The 25,755-nt window shown below is 32.9% G+C and overlaps 1 protein-coding gene across 1 annotated transcript in view; it reads left to right on the plus strand.

Annotated features, from left to right (window-relative positions):
- Positions 1-25,755, plus strand: part of LOC128169394 (laminin subunit alpha-3-like) — a 45,909-nt gene that overhangs the window by 14,027 nt on the left and 6,127 nt on the right. The window contains 2 exon segments of the mRNA XM_052835545.1: positions 21,883-21,996; positions 24,891-25,004. Coding sequence (XP_052691505.1) covers positions 21,883-21,996; positions 24,891-25,004 — 228 coding nt within the window.

Consider the following 25,755-nt stretch of genomic DNA (forward strand, 5'->3'; position numbering starts at 1 on the left):
AATACAATTTTATCTAATTGACTGGTTATTTTTTTTTTAAGTTCTTAAATTGATGATTATTGTTTTTATTACATGATGTTATCTACATAATTGCATATTTTTAGATGAGCTGATATTAACTAAAACACCCTTTTAAGCGTGTGATGTACTTCTGATAAAGTTATCTGCAGTTTGTTGTAACTTGTAGATACTAAATTGTCTTTTAATGAACCATGTAGCCTTGACAAAAATTGACAGATATGATTGTGACGCCTGTGTCGGAAGCCCATAATGCTAGATGACATACATTGTGCACTTTTGTAGCTAAAATTAAATCCCACACAACCACGTCATTTGGCAATCATGTCTAAATGATATACAGAACCGATCAGATCCAACCTAACAGAAAGTAATCTAAAGATTAACTCTATATACTCCCATGTTAAAATCTGACCCCCCCCCCCCTTCCATTGTGGCCCCACCTTAACCCGGGTACAATGCTTTGAACAAACTTGAATCTACACTATCTGAGGATGCTTCCACACGAGTTTCAACTTTTCTGACCAAATGGATTTTGAGAAGAAGATTTTTAAAGATTAACTCTATATACTCCTATGTAAAACTTCGACCCCCTATTGGGGCCCCACCTTATCCCCAGGGAGTATGATTTGTCAACTATCTGAGAATGCTTCCACACAAGTTTCAGCTTTTCTGGCCAAATGGTATGTTTTCAAAATATAATCAAATCTTCAATAACAATTTTAATTAGTGTCCCTTACAATAAGGAGGTTCCTTTATTTTAACGAATTTGAATCCTCTCTACTCAATGATGCGTTGTGCCAAGTTTGGTTAAAATTCGCCAAGTGGTTCAGGAGAAGAAGTCCAAAATGTAAAACGTTTACAGACAGACGGACGGACAGATAGACGGACAATCAGACGGACGGACGGACGCCAAAGAAAAAAATGATCCGAAAAGCTCAGTTGAACTTTCAGCTCAGGTCAGATAAAAAAAATGCAAACAATTTTGTCTCATTGACTGGTTATTTTTTATTGTTCTGACTTTGATGATTATTGTTTTTATTGCATGATGTTATCTACATATCCACATATTGTTAGATGAGCTGATATTAATTACAAGACACCCTTTTATGCGTGTGATGTACTACTGATATTAAAAGTTATTTGCACTTTGTTGTAACTTGTAGATACTAAATTGATTTTTAATAAACCATGTAGCCTTGAAAACAAATACAATTATGATTGTGACGCCTGTGTCTAAGTCCCATAATGCTAGAGGGCATACATTGTGCACTTTTGTACCTAAAAATAAAACCCACACAACCTCGTCATTTGACAATAATGTCTAAATGATCTGGGTGATGTGAGACATGAATAATAATTAATAATAATAATAATTGCAAGTTTTTATATAGCGCTTTTAAAATTGGCGAACCATTTCTCAAAGCGCTTTACAATTATTACCCCAGCAGACCTTTAAGCATTTCAGATCCTTCTCAGTGCGGCAGCCGTTAAGGCGCTCAAACACTCACATTCCGACAATATCTTTCACCGCCTATAACCAGGTACCCATTTTTACACTTGGGTGGAGTGAGGAAATACATGTAAAGTGTCTTTTCCAAGGACACAACGTCGACTTGCCGAGGCCAGGATTCGAACCCACAACCTTTCGGTCATGAGTCCTGCACCTTAACCACTCGGCTACCAACGCCACTTCAGCGTAGGTGTCTTTTGAACAAGCATCGGAGTATCAAAAATTCTTTCAAATCTATCCGTTTTGCGATAAACTGACACCTGCAAGATTTAGGGAGGGAAATTGATAGTTTGGAGGAAAGAATTTTAAAGTTTCAATATGAATTTTGATGGTAAGCTGAAAAAAGGTATCAACCAGAAGGTCTTGCAAGACCAAAACAGCATATAGAATTACAAACACTGCATTTAGATAAAATCTCTACTTACCTTTATAAAAACTTGACCCCAGTAGCACTGCGTTTTAAAATATAGATTATCTTGTATATTCAGTTTGTTTCAAGAGTCCTCGAATCCCATGAGCAGCTTAAACCAAATTTCTTTGTTTGTAAAACTGATGATAATGGTACTGAATATTTAACACTTTCCTACAGCACAAAACAAAACAATATAGAAAACTAGAGCAAAGCTCGTTGCAAAGCAACGAGTGGGTTTTCCGCTAATGTCGAAAGCAACGCTAAAAGTACGTCTAAGAAGCAGAGTTCTTAATCTAGTAACAAAGAAACCTAAGTACAAAAAGATAAAAAAAATCGAATGATTCTTGGTACAACTTAACATGATCCGAATGTTTTAAGTACGACTTAACCAAAAACCCTTAACCATTTCAAGAACGACTTTACAAAAAAAACAATGTGTTTAAGTACGACTTAACAAATTTGACTTCATTTTAGGTACAAGTTTACTTTACCTTGAACTAACATCTTTTTCTTAACCCAGAATGCAAAATTAAAATTTATGTAAAAAATCAATTTTGTTTAAAACATAATTCTGAGCAACTTTTCCTCTTCACTGCTTTTCAAAAGGTTGACCTTTCGTACTATGTGCTCGTTGCGTCATTAATTATCAGAAACTTATCGATGTAAAGTTTACTGTACTTCTGTGAATATTTTCTATGTAAAATTACTATGAACCAGACAACATTGAAATGGTGAACATTTCAAAGGGCCCCGCTTATGTTAATTCAGAGAATTCTGCTTTGACCTTGACCTATAACTTGAAATTTTTCCAGCTGGCATAGAACTTTTAATTCAATTTCATTCCCCCTAACATACATGCATTTTTGTTCAATCTGACCAAGATTAAGCATATTTGGAAAATAATCTACTGTCTAAAACTAATTTTAAAAAGATCTGCTATGACCTTCACATTGACAGACTTGGTTCAAGGTCACTGCACGCCATTAACCAATAAACTCTGTAAAGGTAAAATATTAGCCAAATAGGGGCTAAAAGGAGAGTATATCTACGCTCTTAAAATATGGATTTTTGTGTGATCTGATATGACCTTGACTCTTCATCTACAAATATCATTCGAGGTCATTGCATATATTTTGAACAAAGGCATCATGTGGGTGAAGTATGAGCCTGAATGGAGCAAAGGGAGAGAAGATATACTCCGGACAAGGATTTTTAAAAATATAGTTTCTTTTCACTGAAAATAGGTTCAAGGTCACTACACACCCTTTCACTCTTTACTCAAAAGCTCTGCTTATGTGAAGTCTGAGCCAAATAGGGGTTAGTAGAAATTATATATGCTCTCAAAAAAGGATTTTTGCATGATCCAAATGATCTTCACCTGTTACCTAGAAATTTCATGCAAGGTCACTGCACATCGTTTAACCATAGAGACACTCTGTGAGTATTAGCCAGATTGGACCAAAGGGAAAAAAGATATGCCCCAGACAAGGATTATATATATATAATTCTGCTATGACCTTAACCTTATACCTAAAAACATGGTTCAAGGTCACTGCACATCCTTCAACCAAAGGAACCCTGTGGATGAGGTATGAGCCAGATTGGGCCAAGGGGAGAGAAGCTATGCTCCTGTCAAGCCATTTCGGATGGACAGACGGACAAATTGATCACTAGAAGGCGCCCGCATAAACATGCCTTTTTATCTAATTTTAAATAGTATCCATGCTATCTGCCCATGGTGAATAGTCATCAAAACCATTCATCAGCAGAATTTGATTTCCCTCCTTTTTAAGGTGGTATGGGACATCTGTCGATATTAATGTGGATTAAAGTACTATATAATTGAAAACTTTTCACCGGTTTAGAATTTTCAAATTTTACAATATTTAACCAAAAAATAGCTTTTAAAAATATTTGAAAAGGTAAAAATTGTAAAAACCCCAGCGGGATTCGAACTCATGACTTACAGGTTCCTAGTAAACCCTCTAACCCACTGTGCTAAGGAGTTAGGTGACCATTTTTGAAAAGAAACTACATGTACTTATATAATTACACTTTATTTTATTGTTTATTTCGATAAACAATACGTCACAACATGGAAGTGTCCCATATCACCTTAAACTCGGAACACCTCTGACCTAATAAGATCGCCGCATTAAATACAAAGTTTGATTTAACTCTAATTTGTTTATCATCAAGAAATTCTGCATCGCTGACAAATAAAGTTTTCTTCTGCATAATGAAATACCAATTAACTGACTATTCGGACACACTACTGGCTCTAAAAAGTACTGAAAGTGCCATTTTTTACTGATAATTTCTGATATTTACTGATATTGTACTGTTAGTGCTGAGAATTGCTGATATTTACTGATAATTTTACTGCTGTTACTGATAATTGCTGTTGGTTCTGATATTTACTGATATTTACTGATGCTTTTGCTGTGAGCTCTGATAATTACTGATGTTACCTGAGATTTACTGTTGGTACTGAGAATTGCTGATAATTACAGGCAGGGGATTTTTAAGAGATTAATTTGAATTACTGTAACATGCAAATTATATTTATTTAAGATTATCGGTAAACAAATATCGGGCGTTTTTTTAAAAGAAATATGTAAGATCTAACTAAAGTTTTATCAACAGTAACTTCTCTTTTACAACCACAAAAATTAGATTTGATTATTTTTCTTATAATCTGCTTATTTATTTCAATGCATATTTTTTCTGTTTGTTCTTGTTCTAAGTTTTATTTTAGCTGATTAACACAATTCAGCACATAAATAAATGAATGTAGAAATTGCAGAATTGTACGAAAGCCGAGAAGGATCATTCGAGATTCGAGATTCGAAATACGAGATTCGAAATACGAGATTCGAGATTCGAAATTCGAGATTCAATATCTAAATTAACCAATCAAATCAAGGATCTGAAAATATGTATCCTAGCGACATCAAACTGTTCTAAATAAAAATCATACGTACATGCTCTTATATACAAATAAATGCTATGTTCACTTCTCCCTAACTTACTAAATAATTATTTGTATTTACTTTTACACAGAATATCTAAGTAGACTAGTAATAATGCAGTGTGCTTCGCGGATCTAAGTGATTTTGTTTGCCCTGGTGCATTTCCACCTGATGCGTTTGAACCCTAGGGTATTTCACCACCAGTAATAGTTTAAAACCCGGGTTTATTCACCCCTTTTGTGTAAAAATGCGGTTATGATAGAGAACTTCATAAGCGTAGCTAATTTTTTCTGTAGGGGGTCCTAGGCCAATTTTAAAAAATTTTACTATGTAAATTTAATAAGCTCCAATTTTCCCGAGGAGGGGGTCCAGATCCCCTGACCCCCTCCTTTCTAGATCCCCGCATGAAGATTAGTACATGTATCTAAATAATCTACATGTAAATATAAATAATCTGTCCTGTTTCACTAATAAATATAAGCATTACTTATCGTTTTTATGTATGCATACAGTGATACACTAGTACTATGATTATAAACAAATCATTGAGATATTATCACATCATACGGAATTATCAATAAATACAATTTTTTTTTTCCTTTTCCTCAGTAAACAACTTATTATGAGTCTTACTTTTGGAATTGTTTTCAATATAGAAGGATACCTACTCTCTACAAGTAAAGGTAGGGATGATAGGGTGCCAATGTGTTCATATTGCCGATACTTGTGCAGAGAACAGTAAAACCCTTTATTTGATTGTGCATGAATATTTCAAAATTAATTGTTGTACATATATTTTGTTATAATTCATTCATTGATATATCAACAAGAAAGAATAAAAGCATATGTTTCACAGCCAAGTTAAGTTTCTCTGTAGTTTCCTACCCCCCTACCCCCCACCGCACCAAAATTGACAATAATTACATATAAGTCATACAAATGTTTACTTTTTTTGTAAGTAAATCTCTAAAGATGTAAATAAGCACTGCAAACAACGATGTGTGTATTTAATACTACTACATTACACTTAGCCAGATAAAATGTAATCAGGATGAAGCTACAAGGGGTGAGTGGTGCAAATTTACCAATTTGTCGCCATACACACAGAACACCAAATAAAGAAACTGTGAGTGGTGTGTGGAATGCATAAAAGATGGCGGCAAATTATCTCTAATAATCAGTGCAAAAACCCACAAATAGGCTGTTATTTGTTACATATCCTGCAAAAACATTGATAAAAAATGTTATCGTCCCATAACATAGCCGATTAAGTTAATGTGTACATATGGTCAACGTACATGTAATTCTAATATACAAGAAGGCGGACGTATCAGGCGGGGATCCAGAAAATTTAATTTCAAAAATGATCGGTTGAATTACATTAAATGCTTTGAAAATTGTTTTAAACTATCGCACGGGTCAAAATGCGTGATAGAAGCTATGTACAGTGTAATTGGAAACTTTCATTTTATATCAATATGTAGTATTACCTATTATAACAAATGAGAGTATAGCACAACTGCCACAAGCAATACATGTCCTTTACCGGCACCACCTCCCTCCCCATAAAAAAAATGAAACAATTGTCGTTTTATTTGCTAAAATGTGTGTGGTTCAAGATTTTTCTAAAGGACATACCCGATTAGAATTGAAAAAAGAGTCGTACGTTTAAAACTAATTTTGTCAAAACTTTTAGAATCATTTGGTTATATTTTGGTCCATTTGGGTAAATATATGCACCAGCGCAGCTCTAATTTATATATAATAAGGCCATAAATTCAAAATATTTTCAAAAATTAATAGCTTAAATTAAATCCAGTGGATGAAAGAAAAGGAAAGCAAGTCGAACTCGATGAGTGCTAATACCTGTGTTGAATGAATGGTACAGTAGGATATGCGCAAAAAAGTCCCGTCTACTCTTTCCTACCCTATAATTATTGGAATATTAAATCCGATTATAAGAGTCAAATTAAAAATCAAGTACGGATATGAACCTGTTTATCAAAAGTAAAACTACTCATAATTTATCTACAGTGCATCGTTATGGAGCCACACAGAAAGTTTTATATTAATTTGCCGAGCCAAATAAAAAAACCCTGGAAAACGAAGAGAAAACAAAGTGGGGACAGAATAACTGACAAATTAATTAGGACTATATAGCCCCCCCCCCCCCCCCTCTTGAAATGTATATACTGAAAACAGATTATTGGCGTACAACATCCGCACACAATTTAAAGAAAATTTCATGGTTTTTTTTTTATCATTTTCGCTAGCTAATGTAAGACATCACAAATACCCCAAGCCCCCTCACGGAAAAGGAAATGCTAGGTGATGAGAGAGAGAGAGAGAGAGAGAGAGAGAGAGAGAGAGTCGATGTAAATCACAGGTGCGCTAACACCGTTAAATTAAAGCTTGCTAGTTGGTCTGCCCTACCCTAGCTACCTCCTCTCTTTTCTCGTTTTAGAGGCTTAATTATTGTCTATATATGCTTGTAACAAATCAAATCAATTTCAAATTCTAAATCAAACTGAATTTGACACTACAAAACTGACTGTCTCTCTCTCTCTCTCTCTCTCTCTCTCTCTCTCTCTCTCTCTCTCTCTCTCTCTCTCTCTCTTTCATATCGACAATGGCATTGCCATACCCTACAATACACTATTCTTATCTGGATTTTTTTCTTTGAGGTTGTAAATCATTATATCTTCTATGGTTTAAAACTTTATTATAACCTATATTTTGACAGGGTGCGTCTTTTTACCCCAATGAACCCCAATGATACCCCAATGAACCCCAATGATACCCCAATGAACCCAATGATACCCCAATGAACTTTGAAATACCCAAATGATACTAAGTATGTTCATAATTGATACACGTAATGAATTTTATGTAACAACATGTTACACAAATGAAATTTCAACTACGTGCCGTTTTTTCACCGATTGGGCCATATCTTGTGATGGGAAATTATTAGAATTTTTTAAGCTAAAATTTGACTCAAAGATTGTTTGTGACCTGTAATTATGTCCTGATGGGAGCTTTGGTCATTTGTGCTAGTTCAACATAACTTTAAGAAAAAGAGACATATTGATTCTTTTCAATTTGAGAAAGACTTCAGTTTTTACTTCTACGTCTTTAGGAATAAATGATGAATGCAGAAAAATGAAGGTTGAATGAGATAACTCCCTCTTTCCCCAACTGCTTTTTAATTTTGCCCCCCAATTGCTTTAAATTCTTATTTGGGACAGTAATAAAAATTATAGAGAAATTTGACATTGGAACAAATTGAATATATCATCCATTTTAGTGTGGATTTCTTAAAACCCTGCCAGCTCCTTTAAATATTCAGCCATGGTTTGGATTTTTTATTTTAATTTTAAAGAATGGTTTTAAAAAAAAGAATTAAGAAAACTTTCGGTCAAAAATGAACAAAAACAAAAAGGAAAATAAACACCTGATATTAATTTTATACATGTACGGTGTTTATTCACACGCTTGCGCGGAAGATCTTTTAACTATGCACACATTTAGTTTCATTGGGGTATTAATATTTCAAAGTTCATTAGGGTATCAATTGGATATCATTTGGTATCATAGGGGTATCATTAGGTGTATTTCGGTATCATTGGGGTATCATTGGGGTTCATTGGGGTATCATTGGGGTTCATTGGGGTTCATTGGGGTAAAAAGACGCACCGATTTTGACATGTCGATTATTTTTTTGAGTTTCGTTTCATAGCTAAAACATTTAGATTAAACAGATCTTTCTTCGCGAGCCAATTTTTACACAGTTGGGGCGAATACACTTCGGGTTAAAATTGTTCGGGGGGAAATACATACAGGGCAAACAAAACCACTCAGATTCGCAAAGCCAACAGTGTTATTTCTAATTTAATTGTTTATACTGTGTGGGGTTAATTCATCAATGTTAATTTAACCATTTTATAACCACTATATAAGAGCTATTAAGACTTTTATTTGTAGGAAAGAGCATGTACGAATGATCTTTATTTAGAACAGTTTGATGTTGCTAGGATACAGGTTTCAGATCCATGATTTGATTGGTTAATTTAGATATTGAATCTCGAATTTCGAATCTCGAATCTCGTATTTCGAATCTCGTATTTCGAATCTCGAATCTCGAATGATCCTTCTCGGCTTTCGTAGAATTGCTATATATCCCATCCCCGAGCGCCAATCCACTCGATACTACAGTGTTACATTGTATATATATAGAACAATCCATAGTAAAACAAAAATTATAAAGATTTTAACCACCTAATGTAATTGATAAACATCTATTTAATGATTCTAAATTTTGAGCGATCAACTCTTTAATTGAACCGTGTTACATATTTATAAGTATAAACTTAAGATGTTTTTATCCCGGCCATAATCACTAATTTTGTTTTCAAAATAAAATCAAACACTTTTGTTTCACATTGTATTTCCCGGCCATTTATATTTGTTTATTCTGAGGCTGCAAGACATATATACAGGTGGACAATTTTCACACCTTGCCACGGTCACTCTGTCGTGTATATATTCTGAGCACTGTCTGTTAGTTCTGAGGGTTTTCTTGATCCCAGTCATACAAAAGAATCTTTTCAGCGATTGCCAGACATATACACAGGTGGTCAATTTTCACACCTTGCCGTGGTCACCCTGTCGTGTGTATAGTCTGAGTGCTCTCTGTTAGTTCTGAGGTTTTTCTTAATCCAAGACATACAAAATATTTTTTTCTGCTTGCTTTTAGGCGTGGATATTAAATATCTAAGCGTTCATAGATTAAGGAAAATCAGTTAAAGTGTGTGTCTTCTTTTCAAAATTATATAGCCGCTGGTCATATAACCGCATACAAGTGCATGAATAAAGTATTAATGAGAGAGAGAGAGGTTTTCAATCAAATTGCTGTTGCAATCGGTGGTTATGATACTGTAATGGGACATAATCATGCTTATGCCTTTCTGCATTGACGCCTCAAAATACGTTACAATAGATTATCTGAGAGAGAGAGAGAGAGAGAGAGAGAGAGAGAGAGAGAGAGAGAGAGAGAGAGAGAGAGTGAGAGAGAGAATTAAAGCATGATACGCTGTAACACTTTTTCACTATACATTAAGCTGGTGTTCTTTGTAGTCTTAGAAAAGTTTACACTCGAAATCTGTGTTTGAAATGGCGGTTGTGATGCTGAAATAGAACTTTATCGTGCTAATGCCGTTATGCCATTTTGAGTCGGAAACTTGGGTCAAACTCGGATAATTTATCCAACTTTTTTTAATCAATTGAATGCGGAACAAATAAGATGATGAATATGAAAATCATTCTAATATGTTATTTATATTGTTGTCAATAAAAATAATACTTTTCTCTTTGAATAAATATTCTCAAGATCATGGATTCCTGTAAACGGATATTACGTAATGTCATACACAAGGTGCCAGACTGACAATTTATAAGGTTGAATTGCGGCATTCAAACCTCTTGATCTGCTGAAAGTATGTATACTATACACAGATACTGCCTCGCTAATCTTTCTGTGAAGTAAAACCTCAAAGACATTATAAAGTCCTGACCGGTATCTCTCTATTTTGAAAAGAAAAATAATCATGTTAAGAATTATGGGGTTTTTCATTGTTGAAAAAAAAAATGTCCACCGCATTTAGAAATTAAAATTTTTGTGGAGTCTGCCTTAAGTTTAAGTACCAATTTTTGACCGGCTTTCTAATATTGTCTAAAATGTGATCTGTGAGTTTCCGAAGTTCAAAAGAAGCTAAATATCAAATAAATAAAACTTAGGAATATATGATTAAATAAATTGTGAAATATGTGTTATTAAATAATTAAAAGACGATGTTTTGGGCCTTAAAATATTCTCAGTAATTATTAGCAAATCTCAGTACCAACAGTAGATCTCAGTAAATATCAGTAATTATCAGAGGTCACAGCAAAAGCATCAGTAAATATCAGTAAATATCAGAACCAACAGCAATTATCAGTAACAGCAGTAAAATTATCAGTAAATATCAGCAATTCTCAGCACTAACAGTACAATATCAGTAAATATCAGAAATTATCAGTAAAAAATGGGACTTTCAGTACTTTTTAGAGCCAGTAGTGACAATAGCAAATTAATTGTCCCATTCCACAGCAACTATTTCCCTTGGCTTTGCCTCATTAAATAGTTGCTGTCTTGGGGGACAATAAACCTGCTATTGTCCTCATACCCAGTAAATACTAAATACTTAATAGGCATATAATATCCCATCCACCTACATTTCATGTTATATAACCTCCCGTTTGTAACCTTCAATTCCACTGTAAAGTCAACATATCTGTCATAGCCGCAAGTTTCACAATTTATTTCTGCTTCTCATGTACTTAAAATTAGGGGCCTTAATATTGCTTACCAATTCCAACAAGAGACATCCCTCTAACTATTGATAATCATTAAAATTCATTTCATGAATCTACGCAACAATGATAAACCTTCAAGTACAGTCACTCTCAACTTTACAAAAATATTGACAGTACTTTATCCGAAACTGTTCCTTGTACCTTTAACTTAGTACACTAACATTTTTATGAAAAGACGGTTTGTCTTAGAATAAGAAAGCTAATGCAATTCTGAGAAAAAGAATACCACATATAACCAATTCCATTGAGGTTTAATAAAAATATGGCCATTTAAGTGAACCCACCATTTCCAATTTCCTTTAGTAAACACAGATTTACAGGGTTCTCCATTATTGTTCATGCATTGTTCATGCATTATCGGATTTAATTGGAATTACCGGTAAATAGTCTGTAGAACACAAGGAATATGCATGTGGATAGAGGTGACAGGTTAATCTCAGGAGCTGACCCACAAGAATCAACAGGTACCGGTAAAAGCCATGTGGTAACAAGAGTCTGTTTTGAGCTGAAATAAATAAAAAAAATAATTAGCTGTGTTTACATACATGTACTAGTAATAGCTGTGTTTACATTAACATATGCATAGTATTTCTGTAAAAAATACACTGACCATGCAGTGTAATAAGTATGACATATCCCAATACATGACATAACATTTAGGCAGTACAAGATCAAAAATTTGCATATCAAGTCATAATATAATATTAAAAAATTTTCATAAGTATAAACACTTATCAAATTGAGAAAGAGAGAGAGTTTGAGAGAGAGAGAGTTTTATTACCGTACTTGTAGTGCAACAGTCAATATTTCAATTCGTAAATTACAAACGAATATTACCACCCGAACAGCGTCAAAGTACATGTACTGGTATTAGCTTCTGGTATACCATTTTTTATCAATTCTACTGTGTTTTTTTTTTTGCAAATAAATTTAGCGAGGGTTTTTGTTTATTTTCTTATAAATTACATGTTTTAAAAACAATACTACGTGTAATAAGCATAAAACATGTATGAGTAAACTTAATGAAGAATTTGTAATAGGTTATTTTTCACAGAATGTGGTACATTACATGTATGTCAATCTTTATAAAACTAGCGTATATTTCGTGCGCCATAAATTGCAAGTTCTTTGTAAATATCATTTACTTGCATGATAGGTATATATGGTCTAACCAAAATTTTCTTCATAAAGCTACAGCTGTATGTACCACATATATGTTTTGTCACAAGTATACATTTTTAAAAAAAAAATACCCAAATTCCAACAGTTTAAATAAACTCAACTCATTCTCTGATAAGTTCATTGTGTTTTGTGCGTGCATATCTTATTTGTCTGCTGCAACAGCAGCCAATCAGCGGTAAGCTGAATCCACAAAAAGAAAGTTTGTGTTTTAGGAGCGGGTAAATTGTTTATGCGACACTGTCAAGAAAACCACACCAAATAATAACAAGAAACATAAATATTCACTTAAATGTATTCTGTTGTAAAGTGAAGGTTTTTAACACTTATTGCATCTTGCAAAACATGTGATGACCTTAATCATCTGTCATATATCTGATATACATGTATATGTAAAAGATGGGAGAAATAACGACGGAACAAAGTGGGATTTGAACCTGGCCCTCTCAATCTCTAGTCAAGTGCTCTACCAACTGAGCTACATGTATCTGGCACCGGTATTCAAACCAGTCTGACCGTCACATTCCCCCCCCTTAAATGATCTTCACCCTCGAAGATCATCCCTGGCAGGATCGAGTTAACCTGTTAGTTCCAGGGGTTGGTCACAACACCAATATTGTAACAGGATGGGAGAAATAATGAAGGACCAAACCGGATTTGAACCTGGGCCCCCTGAATCTCTAGTCAGGTGCTCTACCAACTGAGCTATCTGGCACTGGTATTTAAACGGGTCTGATCGTCACATATATAAAGAATTATTTTAAACAATGTTGTTCAATAAAAAATAACTCTCGCAACCTTCAGTTTTTGTCTGTAATTAATCAATATTGGCGTGCGATCAGTTCTCGCCGTGTACCATTTCTCACCAGTGCATTGTTACATCATTTTATCAACACATAAAATTATATACGAAAATATGATGTAACAGTGCACCAGCGAGAAATGGTCCTCGGCGAGAATTGCTCGCACGCCAGTACTGCCAGTAGTCAGATTAAAAAAAGAGAATAAAAAATTACATTTAAAACATTAACAAGGACAATTTAACTCAATCATAACTGCTAAACTAAACAAGAAAAATTATGTGAACTGGTAGAATGGTAGGCATAGTTCTAACTTGTAACCTACTTGTACAAGTACATGTACCGGGTACCCGTTGGTCTGCTGAACCTCTTTAATGATACAATGATCGGCATCATAAAGATATTAAAGTCATGTTTTAACTCTGAAGTCTGAAGTATACAATTTTATTTACTTGAAGTTATGTCTACAGGGTATTCATGACTACATTTGGAGTCTTCTGCACAAGAATATATGATATGTTTCTAATTAGACCCTGCTTTGAATTTTGAGCTGAAAATTCACAATCTGTTATTTTTTTAAATAGATAAATTCAGTTACCCTTTCCAGTCCCCCATGAACCTCGAGCGAGTCTAAACATCCATGAAACATGTAAAAATTACACGTTAGTAAACAAACACCCACACCATAACAAAAACATCTAACAGTGTGCACGTACTTACATGTACATCTATACTATATACTGTACTAAATTTTAACCAGTTAACAAGAAACTTTAAAAGGAGTAAAAGCCTCACCTTCTTCAGTAACATCCACATAAATCACACACTTTAATGTCCATCTTTTCTCCTTTATTACTCGTAGCTTATCAACGGCTGATCGTCGACAGAAGTGTGGCTGTCAGAATTTCCTCGTAAACGATTCACACGAGAAAAATATCCTCCTTAAACAAATATGTAGTATTGTTCCCTGTGCATGTTCATATGTTTCACAGTAAATTGAAAATGCATGTGTACACCGAAAGAATACACAACTTCTCTTCTGCATTACGGCTCTCTCTTTTATACAACAATGCCGTTCGTTACTGTTTACATTCGGCGCGCGCGCGGGGGTTACAAACAGGGGCGCCCCGACAAATAGTTGCACATAGAACGTTTAAATAATGTGTGTTCATTGAATTCATAAATGATATAAATGAAAAAAATGAAATTGTATCACAACAATTTATCTAAGACGCAACACAACGTAATGCATTAAATGCCTGGGCCTTAATGTGGCATTTGTTCGCTTGTGTGTCTATGTAGACATATTAACTCGTTCATGTACGATTCTCACATATTTGTTTTATGAAATTTGAAAAAAAATATAGCACAGAACTTGTTTAATTTGATACCAAATGACATAATTTAATATATTAAAAATAACTGAATTAATTGTTTTTCATAAAATGATAACGATTTTTGCTATCAGAAAAATACGTGTATGAGCTGCTGACCCCTAATTATAGGGGCCAACCCTTTTTTCTTAATTTTAAATGAAAGCTCTCGTTATTCTAAACAACTTTTGTTCTATATGTATTAACAAAATATTTTTAGTTTAAAGGTTATAATACAAAAAGCAACAAAATTTCAACCCCGAAAAAATCTTAAACTTTGGCGACAAATAGCTCAAAAACTAACAAAGAAATTACCAAAAATTTTCATGCCGGCAAATCTATAAAATGTTGCCGACAATTTCGCCAAATTTCATGCATCTATCATCTGTAGTTCCCGAGATCAACTCTGGACAAAAGACCCCCCAATTTTCAATTAAAGGGCAATAACTCATAACTGGAAGTGAATTTTAAAAATTTGAAAAAAACGTCTAGAGATATTAATATCATCTACATACCCTGAAAGTTTCATAGCAATCAAACAAAAAATGTTCGAGAAATCTTGTGCACAAAATTTGCGGGAAAAAAAAAAAAATAATAATTAGAAACAGTAGAATAACAGAAGGGTTTTCCGTTGAAAAACGGAAAACCCTAATAAAACTTTAGATTTAAAGCGTAACTTTGTTGAATTCAGAAGACAACCAAAGACGCACTGGTATTTAAAAAAAACAATTTAAAAGCATTTAAAGGGTTTAGCAATATTAAATAAAAGCGTTGCCTGATATGCTATGAAAGATAACAAAATATTACATGTACAACTGATTCGCCAAAATAGAGAGAAAACTGCACCCCCTGTTTTGTATTGAACAAAAATGGTTAATGGAGTTAAATGTTAAAACTGATTTAATCTACTTTGTGTAATGTGGCTATCCTTTTTGTGAGAAAATATTAAAAAAAACAAAACAGAGGCCCATTGGCCACATTGCTCACTTGAGCAACGATAGACATAATAAAATCAGGTTTACAGAGTAACAGAACCCCAAAAATATGGAAAATCTAGTCTAACAGAACCTGTATTTTTAAAAAAATAATCAATTTTTGTCCTAGATATTCTGTTTATCATTGATTCCTTTTTGTCACAGTATAGTCATTTCATATATTGTACATTACAGTTCTCAAGAAGATCCAAATAAAATGGAATATATACGTACATCAAACTTGTGAAACCAAAGAATTGTCCAGAGGCCAATGTCTACACAATTTTAGAGAATCAAAAATATATCAAAATGCTTGCATATAAGCAAAACCATATAATTATAACATTTGAGTTTTGGTGAATTAAAAATGTCTTCCTTTGTCAAATTGAACCCCCACCCCATGTGGCTTCATCCTACTCCTGGCATATATGATTTTGACAAATTGGAATCCACACTATCTAAGATTGCTTTCACTAATGTTGCACCTTTTCTAAAAAAAAAAATGCGTTTTTTTAGAACAACGATTTTTCTCAATATATTTCTTTGTAAAGATTCACCGATCTCCATTGTGCCCCTACCCTACCCCTGGGGATCATAATTTGACCAAACTTGAATCTTCCCTACCTGATGATACTTCACACTAGTTACAGCTTTTCTGGCTAGTCGTGTTCTGAGTAGAAAATTCAAAATAAAATTTCTCTATATACTCCTTTGTAAATATTTGACCCCCTCTCCCCAATTGTGGCTCCACCTTGATTTGAAAAAAAATGAATCTACAATATCTGAGGATGCTTCTACATAAGTTTCAACTTTTCTTTCTTATGGGTTTTTGAGAAGTAAATGTTTTAAGTTTAACTCTATATTCTTCTATGTAAAATTTATACCCCCATTTATACCCCCCCCCCCAAAGTCCATGATTTTCACAACTTTGAAATTACGCTACCTGAGGATCCTTCCACACAAGTTTCAGCTTTTTTGGCCAAATGGTTTTGGAGACAATTATTTTTAAAGATTAACTCTATATACTCCTATGTACAATTTACACCCCCACTTGTTTCCACCTTACCCCCAGAGGACCATGAATTGGACAAACTTGAATCTACGCTACATTAGGATGTTTCCACACAAGATTAGGCTTTTCTGGCCAAATTGTTTTAAGAAAAAGATTTTTAAACTTGAAATCTATATACTCCCATGTTAAAATTTGACACCCCCACCATTGTGACCCCACCTTAACCCAGGGACTATGATTTGAACAACCCTGAATCTACACTATCTGAGGATGCTTCCACACGAGTTTCAGCTTTTCTTGCCAAATGGTTTTTGAGAAGAAGATTTTTAAAGATTAACTCTATATACTCCTTTGTAAAACCTTGACCCCCTATTGGAGCCCCACCTTACCACAAGAGAGTATAACTTGAACAAACTTGAATCTACACTTTCTGAGGATGCTTCCATACAAGTTTCAGCTTTTCTGGCCAAATTTTTTTTTTAAAATAAGATTTTTTCAAAATATAACCAAATCTTCAATCAATCCTTTTTAGTTCCCCTTACAATAAGGTGGTTTATTTATTTTTAACAAACCTGAATTCCCTCTACCCAATGATGCGTTGTGCCAATTTTGGTTAAAATTCGCCAAGTGGTTCAGGAGAGGAAGTCGAAAATGTAAAACAAATCTTACAAACAGACGGACGGACAGATAGACGGATGAACAGACGGACGGACGGACGCCAAAGAAAAAAATGATCCGAAAAGCTCAGTTGAACTTTCAGCTCAGGTTATCTAAAAAAAAAATGCAAACAATTTTGTCTCATTGACTGGTTATTTTTTATAATTCTGACATTGATGATTATTGTTTTTATTGCATGCTGTTATCTACATATCCACATATTTTTAGATGATCTGATATTGACTACAACCCTTTTAAGCGTGTGATTTACTACAGATATTAAAAGTTATTTGCACTTTGTTGTAACTTGTAGATACTAAATTGTTTTTAATGAACCATGTAGCCTTGAAAAAGAAAATACAAATATGATTGCACCGCCTGTGTCGAAGTCCCATAATGCTAGAGGGCATATATTGTGCACTTCTGTAGCTAAAAATAAAACCCACACAACCACGTCATTTGACAATGGCTAAATGATCTAAGTGATGTGATACATGAATTAGTTTTGTTTCCATTTTTCAGTCCTTTAGAAAATGAATTATTAAAAGAATATCCAAGCATTGCATATCAATGTAGTTAACATCAATCATTTATATCTTTATTTTTATATAATCTAATTCTGGTTGTAACGCGGCATTTGACTGCTTGATACAGATGGAGGGACTTACATTATATTGAATAACCTAACTTGGTATGGGGACACACTCCATTGGCAATATCAGGCTCGAACTACTCTAAGACGTTTACATGTAGACCTATACATGTGCATGTGTGCACAGATGTGAAGTAATAGAGTATGGTTAAGTTTATATCTTTTCATTTGAATGATATAAATTTGTATCAAATAGCTATGTTTTTTAAAAAGAAATTCAAACATTGAGTTAAAAATTATGCATAGAACTTTTACATGGGGGCATGGATATACATGTTATTTGGCAACTGACATCCTAAAAATTGCCGATTTGAATTCAAAGTATGACTTTGCTCCACATTTGGAAAATCCTGAAGAAACAGAAGAAATGGATTAGAACACTTTACAAGAAATTTGTTATCCCCGAAAGTGAACTTGCTTGTCTTGATGCATGTAATGAAAGTCCCGCCTCCATACAAACAGAGGAAGCAGGACAGAAGGATAAAAATGCTTTTAAAATAGAGGGGAAGGACAAATTTTGGCTCAAATTATTTCAAACTCACCAAAAATAAATTTAAAATGTCTTAGAAATGCAACTGAAACAATTTGAAGACAGAAAACATTGAACATTTTTATTTCTACCATAAGAAGCACAACATTTGGGGGTTTGAAGATAAAACTTTTTCAAGTTATGAAGAAGAGAAAAAAAAAGTGCACTTGTATTTTTGTAAATAAATCAATCAAATAAAAGACCTATGTTGGATATACATCAACGCATTTTTTCACATACAATTCTAGCCTAATTTACCCAACAAAAAAAAACCTCACAAATTTTCAACCCAAAATGAAAATTGCACACAAATCCCTCTTTTCAGAGAGCTTTACTATTAAGCTATCAAAGTTTATGATTATGTGTTGGTGTGGTTTTAATTTTTCAATACCCTTTTTTGAATAATAAAGTGTAGATACATTTGGTGAGCAAGCATATTTTTACTTGGTTGAGCTTTTAGGATTAAATGTAAACTTGGAAATTATACGCTGAAGCAAGTGTAAAAAGGGCCGATAAGATGTCTTTTACACAAGCATCAGAGTATCAAAAGAAAATTCTTACAAATCTATCCGCTTTGCGATAAACTGACACTTGCATGATTTAGGGAGGGAAATTAATATAGTTCGGGGAAAAGATTTTAAAAGTTTCAATAGCAATCTTGATGGTAAACTGCAAAAAATAGATATCTACAAGAAGGTCTTGCAAGACCAAAAACGCATAAAAAATTATAAACACTGCATTTAGATATAATCTCTACTTACCTTTATGAAAACTTGACTCCAGTTGCACTGCGTTTTAGAACATGAATTTTCTTGTATATTCAGTTTGTCTCAAGAGGCCTCGGATTCCATGAGCAGCTTAAACCAAATATAATATATACCAATATAAGTAATAAGCACTGCACTAAATTTAAATTTGTAACTCTGATAATTCACCAATCGTATTTCTTTGTTATTAAATAATTAGTAAAGACTATAGAAATTAAAAAAAAAATCTCTAAAATTCCTGATAATTTATTTTGAGTAATATTTTTACAAAATATTATGTTTAGTTAAGATGATTATCTAAAACTGAACTTTAGTGCTATCCTACAGTACCATTTAATGATGTAGCAAGATAACAGTGTAGCTGAGTGCGGAATTTGAACCAACGAAAAGAACATAATTATCGTTTTATCTTTTAACGCTTCTCTTGATTGGCGAACACAAATCGAAACACGTGATATTGAGATGCACTTTGTTCCTATAAAAAAAGGAGTTATTTGAGATTACTGCTTCACAAATATTACAATTTGTATATTGTTTATTATGAACGAGAAGTTATTCTGGATGGTGGTAAGAATGTTATGATTTGCTTTAATGATTTTTAAATAAGGATGCTAGACGTTTATAGTCTTCACTAAATTTTGGAATGAAAACATGAATTCAAAGTTATTAAACTTATACTTATGTTGGTTTTTTTGTTGTTGGATTTTCTCTCTCAATAATCATTACTTCAGACAAAATGTTTCGTTTTAAATTTCAGTTGCCTACTTTGTATCTTAACACATTTATAACATTTCGTTTTTAAAAATTCGTATCTGATACATAATTTTTTTTGTTGGATGACTTGTTTGGTACGTGAACACTAAACTGTAATATTTTCTAGTTAAGATAGTATGTCTTAAAAATGTTTTATCATTTATAAAAGTTTAAAGAAAAAAAAATAAAAAAAATGTAATAAATAAAAAAAGATAATTTTCTTTTAAAATAATATTTTTTCAAACGCCAAAACATAAATCCTGAAGCAAAACATTATTTTTTTTTATATCTGGTTTCTCTTTTCCCAATGTAGGTGGTTTTGTCTTTATCATCAACGATCGCAGCATGCACTAGAGGAAAAGGAAAGAAACTGGGAAAAGGTAAGCATGATTTTTTTTTTTACTTTTGTTAAGTACGCTATACTCTGGAATCATTAAAATTCGTGGTCGCTCAATTTTCGTATTCGTATTCGAAACATTGAAAATCAAATGAGGGAATGATGTCAAAAATATTCTTGAACATTAATTGTTAAAAAATTTCAAAATGTAAATATATAATATGTTATAATGTGCATGTTTAAGCACAACTAAATGAATTATTGTGAAATTTAAAACAATGAAAAATATCAACAAATCTTTTCTAATCTTACTAAACACAAAGCAGTAAAGATAGACGTGTATGTAACATTCATTTACAATTGTAAACCATAAGAAAAGAGTTGTATTAATCATAGCAAAGTGAACCTCATTCACGAATTTACAATCATTTCTGAAATAATTTTTGGAAAGAATTATCAAAAATTACTTTAGTGGGAATTTTAAAAATCTATGGAGTTAAAGTGTCAACAGGAATCCAACATAAAACATTGAGCAGCATTGCTATCGAAAGTTGTTGGAGCCGTGCCTTCTTTAAATTATAGAATTAATCGGTTTTTTAATTTCCAGGAAATATCTGTAAAAAAGACAACCCATGTGTCAACGATGCTATATGCGGATACACAGGTGGGGGATATATCTGTAAATGTCCGCCCGGATGGGAAGGGGACAACTGTGATATAGGTAAGTGCTAATATCTAGCTATTTCATTGATGCATTTAGGTCACACTGATGATTTGTATGTAGAGGTATACACAGAATAGAACTCAGCCGCATCTAAATTAAGCGTAACATGCAGCATTATTTTGACTGAATCGCAGATATTCAAATCGTGAGTTGATCTACAAACAAAAATAAAGATAAAAAACGCAATGCATCAAATTGATTTTTCATTTGACCTACGATTTGTTTATTGTAGATATAAACGAATGTTCCAAATTTCCGTGTGGCCAAGGAACCTGCCATAATGAGGATGGGTATTATTGGTGTGAATGCCCAAGCGGCTTGGCAGGCACCTTCTGCGAAGATGGTCAGTTTATAGAAATGCTTTATAGTCATTTTATAAATACATATCTTTTTATTATTTCATTTTTTGCTTTAATTAGATATGCAGTGTTAATAACATAATAGAATCATCTAATTCAGATAAAATGCGTAAATTCTTGAAATAAGTGTAAAGAACATGGTCTCGTACCACACATTGTATATCTGGGATTGTTCATATGATATAGACTATAACAATATTCTTTATTACATTTTCAAATATTTGTATGACTTCACAAAATGATATAATTGATATAATTTTATTAAAATCTTATTTTTTTATTTATATATTGAAACTAAATACCATTAAAAGTATTAGAGCGAATCATAGTCGTAATAAAAGTATCCCAACCTAACAGTAGATTATGCAATATTTTTTCGACAAGAGAAATTACTTGCTATTCTTTTTTTCCATTTTTCAATTCTATAAACAATTTAGATGTTGACGAATGTGCGAATGATGTTTGCAAGAACGAAGCCAAATGTAAGAACACTCATGGATCGTATATATGCATTTGTAAAAATGGATGGAAAGGGGACACCTGTGAACGAGGTGAAATATTTAATATTTTGTTCTCTTTATGTAACTGACTGTCTTACTTTTTTTTAAGGTGGAACATCACATCATTACTAAATTGCTGACCTCTGATCAAAACGACATTTCTTTTTATTTAAAGGATTTTAACAATGGCAACATGTTACTTACACCATAGCCGAGTGGATAAAGTGTCGGCCTTGTGATCCGTACAACTTGAGTACGAATCCTTCGAGGGCTTTTGCTGCCACTTACTGATTTGACTTTTAAAGAGATTTTTTATTCCATTTTCAAACTGTAAATATTTGGCTTATTTGATATATGTACAGTTTAGTTCTCATTTTATCTTTCATAATCAAATGCTGTTAATTTGAGTGATTTTTTTTCAGGTTTGTTATACCGTCTTAAAGTTCTTATTCCACATTTTTATTGACCTTTAATTCTATATATGTATGTATAGGTATAAATATATTTATTTATATATCGCTAAGTTTAATATTTGCTATCTAACTAAAATTAGAATCCTCGCACGTGCTTAAGTATCGTACGCGCTTAAGAAAATATGTTAATTGTCTGAATTTAGTGGTTTAAGTAAAGAGTCCAAAACATTTTTTTTCCATGAAACTGTAACTGTTTACCTATTGAATAAAATGACCTGACATGAAATTAGCATGGATCTGTCATAAAGTACATAGTCGGCTTAGTATGTTCGACATCTATCTATTTTGTTTGGTCGAAAGATTGCAAAGAATAGGAAAAAGATTTGAAACACGAAACATATATTGCATATACAGAAACTACAGCTACTAAAACTTGACTTCGCAAACAGCTTAAAGACAGTAAATTAACTTTCAAGCTATCAACGAATGCGACAACAACCCTTGTCAGAGCAGAGGACAGTGCACTAACAGTGAGGGATCATTCAGTTGTAGTTGTACTGATGGATGGGAGGGACCGATCTGTGATGAAGGTAATCTAAACATTCAAAAATGATAAGTAAGCGTTATTATGGTTTGCAGATAATTTGCTGTGTATTTTCAATGTACTTTGATATATTTACAATGAACCATTTCAACCTTCAGTATTAATTCTAATTAAAACATTCTATTGCTTGTTCAATTTACACAAAAGCATAACGTACTTGATGCACAAACCTTAAAACAAAAACCTTACATTTAAAAAGACAAGTACTGAGGTGGAAAGAAACAGGTCCACATAACGTACCCGTTACTATTTCTTATAATTGAGTTGTTGTACATGAAGGGTAATGAGTTGTTAAATACATGACATTTTTTTTAAAATAGTATCATTAGTTATATGTAGAAGGACGTCTATTGTTGAAATTGATATGAAATTGTGGGCTCCCAATGATAAATACATGAGAATCAAAAGTAAAATGCAAAATTTGCGGCTATGATTATTGTGTTGACTTTACACAGTGAAATTGAATGTGACAGAAGGGGGTAAAATAACATAAAAAAGGTGGACGAGACATAGAAAACTATACATCGGTAAGCTTTTGACATGTGAGTGTGCAATATGCTGATGGTACGAAAGGTCAATCTTTTGCAGATAATTGCTGGGGGGGGGGGGGGGGGGGCTTTAGAAAATGAACGTAGGGGATGGGCGAAATATGAAAGGTTTAAAATCTCAGAAAAACCATTATGCAGGAAAGTGTACATATTCTGAAATGTCATTTTCCTCAGAAATCTAGGGTTTGCTTTATACATGTAAAGAGTGAATTAAAGGTGTTTGTGCTGAATTGGAACTGATGGAACTCAAGTTATGTAGCTCCGAAGACACACGTCTTCTTGCTACAATGAATTGTATAAAAATAACTGTTCCCTGCCACCTGATTTAACAAACTGGGTAAACTGAAAAAAAAAAGATTTAGTTTTACATCTAGACCCGCTTGCAGAGCTGTGCACAAACTAGAACTTTCCGAAGTTAGTGACATGTTTTTTTCTGTATTTTCAACAAATTCTATCGTTATTACGATTTGTTTTCCTTGGACAGTTACCTTCTACTTTTAATTGGAAATCAAATATGAGAAATACACCAATATTAAAACTACAAATAACGTTTTATATGATTTTATCGGATTTGATTAAAAGATATGAACCAATCATATGTTCAAAGCTTCAATAAAAAAAAGTAGTAGGGTTTTTTGGGGTTTTTTTTATTATTGATTGTGTTTATCATTTGATTCTCATTAAATTGGATAACTATCCTAGTGTAGGTTAACACTATTATAATATATACAATACCAATTTAAAAGTTACAAAGAATAATTGCTGAAATATATTGACATTTCAAACACAATATAATATACCCACAATCGTATTTACTAATGATCGAAAACTTTACTTTGAATAGCAGATATATGTCAAACGCAAAGTCATTCTACAATTATGATTAATCATTGTATGACAATTTTAGATGTTAACGAGTGCTTGACCAATCCTTGTGAAAACGAAGCACTATGTAACAACACTTGCGGATCATTCATCTGCAGTTGTAAACCTGGATGGGAGGGTGACGTTTGTGATCAAGGTAAGATACCGTTTCTACTTTTTATGCATATAATAACGTGAATTTATCGACACAATTTGCCATTTAGTAAATAGAAAGAAATTAGATTGACGACTCCAAATAGATAATTGTACATGTAATACTGAATTTCTTTGCAAGAAAAATATGTTGATATATACCAATAAGGCAGAACTGATTAAAAAAAGACTAGGCACCAAAGTTAAATTCATTAGCCTGAAATTAGAAATCCAAGTTCGTTGGTTCGAAAGAAACCTTTTTGGGTTTAAGGGATTGTAAAAGTAAAACAACGAAAACTTTAGCAAATTGAATCTGTTATTGTACATACAGAAACTATATTGGTAATGAACTTACTTTTCCAGACGTCAACGAATGTGACAACAACCCTTGTCAGAACGGAGGACGATGCACTAACAGTGAGGGATCATTCAGTTGTAATTGTACTGATGGATGGGAGGGATCTGTATGTGATCAAGGTAATATAAATAAGTAAATAAAATGTTAGTATTGTATGGTCTTCAGGGTATTTGCTAACATATTCATAATGAATTGTAATAAAAAAAATATTAGGGTATGCTGACATTTGCAGTGAACTATTTCAACCATTAGTAGAAATATTCTATGAAAAATTCAAAGTATTCTCAAACGTAAGTCAAATTAGATAAACAAGTCAAAGACCCTGTTTCAAAAACCTTTAAATAAAACCATAAGAATTATAAAATCTAAAAACAATTGCTCTTAATGCTACTGAGTTAACAAGCTGAGTAAACACAAAAAGGCATGGATTAAACAACGGGTGCAATTAGACTACATTTGGACACGCTAGCAAACAGATCTACTTTAAGCAAATTGTACCGTCATTACGATTATTTTTGCACTGCACAGTTTCCGACCCCCCAAAAAATAATCTTTTCGGTACAGTAAATATAATGTACTATTAGTGGGATAAAAAAACCAAAGTTATACAATTATCTTTTCTCACAGATTTTGAAGATTATCAGAACAGGATTAACAAAATTATATTCTGACAATTTGACAACCTTTATGTTATTTATAATTTCATTTTTCTTATATTACATGTAAATATATTGCCTGGTGTAAGTTACCAAGTACATAATGTATGCAATACCCTACAAAAGTAAAGTAAAAAAATATATATCAGAAAAATATGGATGTTTCATACACAATAAACCCAAACTTGTAATTAAAGAGATCAGAACTTGTCTA

Source organism: Crassostrea angulata, unplaced genomic scaffold (genome assembly GCF_025612915.1).
Source record: "Crassostrea angulata isolate pt1a10 unplaced genomic scaffold, ASM2561291v2 HiC_scaffold_126, whole genome shotgun sequence".
In the NCBI taxonomy this organism is placed as follows: domain Eukaryota; kingdom Metazoa; phylum Mollusca; class Bivalvia; order Ostreida; family Ostreidae; genus Magallana; species Magallana angulata.